Source organism: Selaginella moellendorffii, unplaced genomic scaffold (assembly GCF_000143415.4).
Source record: "Selaginella moellendorffii unplaced genomic scaffold, v1.0 SELMOscaffold_157, whole genome shotgun sequence".
NCBI classification, from domain to species: Eukaryota; Viridiplantae; Streptophyta; class Lycopodiopsida; order Selaginellales; family Selaginellaceae; genus Selaginella; species Selaginella moellendorffii.
Genome location: NW_003314418.1, coordinates 149,908 through 154,301, shown reverse-complemented (window position 1 = coordinate 154,301; position 4,394 = coordinate 149,908). Strand labels below are relative to the sequence as shown.

General features: G+C 43.1%; 1 protein-coding gene across 1 annotated transcript in view; it reads left to right on the top strand.

The window, feature by feature from the left end:
- Positions 1-1,715, top strand: part of LOC9641016 (protein transport protein SEC16A homolog) — a gene marked incomplete at its 5' end in the record, with an annotated part of 7,116 nt that extends 5,401 nt beyond the window's left edge. The window contains 2 exons of the mRNA XM_024667134.1: positions 1,280-1,356; positions 1,473-1,715. Coding sequence (XP_024522902.1) covers positions 1,280-1,356; positions 1,473-1,715 — 320 coding nt within the window. The remainder of the gene's footprint in view (positions 1-1,279; positions 1,357-1,472) is intronic.
- Positions 1,716-4,394: the final 2,679 nt, after the last annotated feature.

The following is a 4,394-nucleotide window of genomic DNA, read 5'->3' as shown; positions in this document are numbered from 1 at the left end:
AAAAGGGAGGGCGCACAGGTTCCCGCCACGAACGACAGCTCACCCCTAACCTTATCATTCTGCTCTATCCTGGCTTGGTTTGTTGGTCCACTTATGACAAGCTCCAAGCAAAACTAGTACATTCTAATTGCAATAGACTATATCACAAAATGGGCTGAAGCTCAACTAATAAAGACTGCTACAACAAAGAACACAACAAAGTTCATTTACAAAAACATCATCATAAATCTTGAGAACTTGTCACTGATCAAGGAACACATTTCATCAATGAAACCATCAAGATTTTGACTCAAGAATTCACTATCCAACACAAGGCTTCAACACCGTACTATCCTCAAGGCAACAGTCAAGTAGCATTCAAAAACATCTTCATGAAAATCGTGAAAATAAATCAGAAAGACTGGGACGATCACATTTACGATGCTTTGTAGACATATCAAACTGCATATAAGGTTTTAATAAATTTGACACCATTCAAGCTCACCTACAGCCTTGAAGGTTTGACATCACTTGAGTATAACGTTCCATCACTATGAATGGCAATATAATACAAAATCAACCAAGAAAAATCAATCAAAAAAATGATTAACCATGCTAGAACAACTTATTGCTAGCTGAGATCCTTTGACTATCTCATTTTGAAGTTTTGGAATGCTCAAGGAGTCTTTTCTAACTCAGCAAAGATGTTGCTTCATATGATGGCTAAGGCTAACTATTATTAAACAGTTCTATTGATAGAGTTATGCAATCTCATGTGTGAGGCACTACTTTGATGATGTCCTACGACTAAGGAGGAACATGAGATGCATGTGAGGCAAATGCTGCTGCTATTGAGGGAGAATAAGCTGTATTCTAAACTGTCAAAGAGTGAGTTCTTCTTGGAGGAGATCACCTATCTCGGACATGTGGTGCCATGAGATGGTGTGCAGAAAGATCCTCAAAAGACTCAGATAGTCGTTGACAGTGGATTCTGTAAGAGTGTCTGTTGATCGAGGACGTGTGTTCTGGTAGAGACGCATTTATTTTTGCCTGGAATGAAGTCAAGTGTTGATAAGTATGTGCATAGTTGTTAGACCAGCCAGGCAGTCACAATGGATTGTCAGAAGCATGAAGGTCTCTACCATAGTTAACCTCAGCAGAAGTGGGATAGCATTTTCTATGAGTTTCATAGTAGGCACTTTAAGGCAATGATGCTATCTGGGTTGTTGTGGATTATGTGATGCTGTTGGCTCACTTCTTCCTTGTGAATATGAATGCTAAGGCTTTTGACCTTGCTCAGCTGTATTTCTCTATGGGCTGCCTAAGGATGTTGTAAGTGATTGGGATTCCATGTTCACTTTGGAGTTTTGGCAGACGGTGTTCCAGAAGCTTGAGACAAAGCTGAGCATGAGCATCCACAGTCAGATGGACAAACAAAACGAGTTAATTAGGTGCTGGAAGACATGCTGAGATCGTTTGTTGGTCATTTGAAGAGGCAAGGTATTTGGGAGAAGTACCTGCCTTTGTTAGAGTTTGCCCATAACTGTGCCCTCCATTTGGCTATTGAGATGGCTCTGTTTATGGCAATGTATGGCTTTCAACCTTGGTCCCCTGTTGGTATGAACTTGGCTTCTCTTAAGGAGCACCAGGCAAAGGAGTTGGCTGATGAGCATTGTCAGCACAAGTATTTTCAGGTTGGAGACAAGGTTTTCCTTCAGTTGTCTGAAGCTCAGTGAGCTCTTCAAGGTGGAGGTAGTTCTAAGATGTCGCCACAGTACTGTGGGCCTTGGATTATTCTCAAACGAGTTGGAGACCTTGCCTATCAACTAGACTTGCCTAGTGGTGTGAAGATTCATCCTGTCTTCTATGTAGGAAGTTGAAGGCATGTTTGCATTCTGGTAATATCTTGGACCAGTCTGCAATCAAGATTCCAGAGATAGATGTTTGAAGGTTGGCCCTACTTGTGTGTTATAGCAACGGCTAGCATGCACACGTCGTAAGACTTGGAGAGAGTTACTTGTTCAGTGGAATGGTTATTCTCCATATGATGCTACATGGGAAGCTGAGGATGATGTTGTTTCCTAATTTTGAATATGACTTGGATGACATTCCAGAGGAAGAGGAGAAGTAGTCGCTTGCTCCTATCCTTTCTTTCTTTCTGACCCCATTGAGGGCTGGAGGTGTTGTGTCACGTGAGACAGTTAGTGGTTTTGTTAGCGGGATGCTTTGCTAGCTTCTCTCTCCTCAGCTACTGTTCATCATAGTTGGAGCAGAGGGAAAAATGTCACCGTATTTCGTGATGAACCAGCTGATTCTGGACCTAGGTCTCTGATCAAAGAGCCAAATACCAACTGCAAATTTGCATGTGAAGAGGTGTTCAAGCATCTCCACGGGGTTTTCATTGCATAGAATACACAGAGTTTTGTGAACTGTGAGCCAATCACCAACAGGGATGCTATCCTGCACAAGAAGCCAGCTTACCTTAGCTTCCACCAGTGTCTTCCACATGTTCACAATGTACTTCCGATTCTTCAACTTCCGCATAAGCCTGGTGTCAATTTTATCCATCAAAAGCTCTCTGCCATGCTTAGACCTGTATGAGCCGGATCCTACATAAGATCAGATTTAGGTACTCCCCAAACTAGTGTATTGCAGAGCATTCTCCCAGTTGAACTTTAGGATCCAGTTCAGGGTATTTCCCTCTCTGATGTATTGTCCTGATCCTTTTACCGAAGGCCATCCTGGGAATTGGGACCTCCTCGGGAACTATACATGGAAACAGTGCACCACTGTTATGGGGATACAAAACAATACCTTGAGGTGATGGGGTTGTTTCCATAACAAAGATGATTTGAGTCTCAGCACCATCAAGCATTATCCAATCACGAACCTCGATAACTTCAGTTTGTAAAGCAAGATGAAGACGATCACAAGCGCCTTAAGCTTTGATGTGGAGTTTTCATCCTGGGTTGTCATGAGGCCATCCGATGAGCAGGGTTTGCTCCAAGCGGACGTTAAACAAATACCTGACTTTACCTTTTTCATTGTATCATACCTTGTCCACTGCTGAGGAAGAAAAACAAGATCCCAACATGTAAGTGATGGCTTGCTAGCTCTTTGTAGATCCAATAAGTCTTTGATTGAAGCTCCCACATTTCTATGCCACCTAGGCCAAAGACCTCTACCCAAGCCTGGAGCTGAACAGTCACCTATATACTGTTGATTACTGTTCTTATGCGCTACGTTGAAGAACAAGCGATCAGCTAATGCCTCTGTCAGATGGTCTGGTTCTTTCTGACTTAACCTGGGTAGGAATGTGACTTCCATATCTTCAACATCTCTTTTGCTATTCCATCCTGGACCTTCTTTGTGTTGAGAGGAGCAGTGCCAATCGATTCCTTGTTTCTAGTTACCACCCTGTCTAGGCAAGATCTTCAGTTTCGTGGATATAAACCTGACACAATCACTTTGAAGAGAAGAGCTTTGGATTGAATTCCTGGGTGTGGCACATTCCGAATAACTGAATTCCACTCTACTTTTGCCCGGACTTTGCACCCGCTGGAGTTTCTAAAGTTTCTACATATGTCGTTGGAGATCAAGTGTTGGTGAGTTATCGGGTGTTGCGGATCCAAGGCTTTTGCTGCATAGGTCCTTATCACATCGTCCAACAAGTTGGTCCACAAATCTATGTGGGGCACTCAATGCACAACGTCAAGAGAAGATCCATGTGAAGCAGTTAGCTCGATATTGTGTGTGAACGGATTGATGTAAGGATTCTACCATATATTCTATGGTAGATATAGATAAACTCAACAAGATTGTATTTATGGAGCCCACAAGAGTAGGAGTGAGGTGTTATCATATTATGAATCCCACAAGATCAAGAGTGAGAGGTGTTAATCACATTTTTTATATGCTCCATATGATCCTGAGGTTTAGGGATATGAGGGGGGGGGAGGAAGGGAAAAAAGGACGTAATTAGAGTGAAAATGCGAGTTATTGTGAAATTAGAGTAAAAATGTGACGAGCTAACTCGCGCAGCTTAAAAGAGGGAAGTAGGAATGCTCGGATGGAGTTCCACCAGGTAGAAAAGACAAGTCATACCTCAAGCCTCGGATTGCTCCCAACCCCCTGCCTCCACCCGGTTGCCTACTTTAACCAAGCCCCGAACCACCCAGCAGTCTTGGCGCACAGGGATGACATCAGCCCTAACCTCTTGCTCCACTGCTCCTACTTCTGAGCTTCTCCCCCCCTTAAGAAAAAAGGTCTGTTGCTCTCTTGGAGTTCAAGAGGCATCCTTTTCACCATCTCCTCTGTTTTTGCTAGCTAGTTAGCTCTTACAAGAAGGAGCAAAAGCCAAGTTCAGCTCCATGCTCAGCTCTATTATCTCCTCTTTAAGACACCTCACCTCTTTG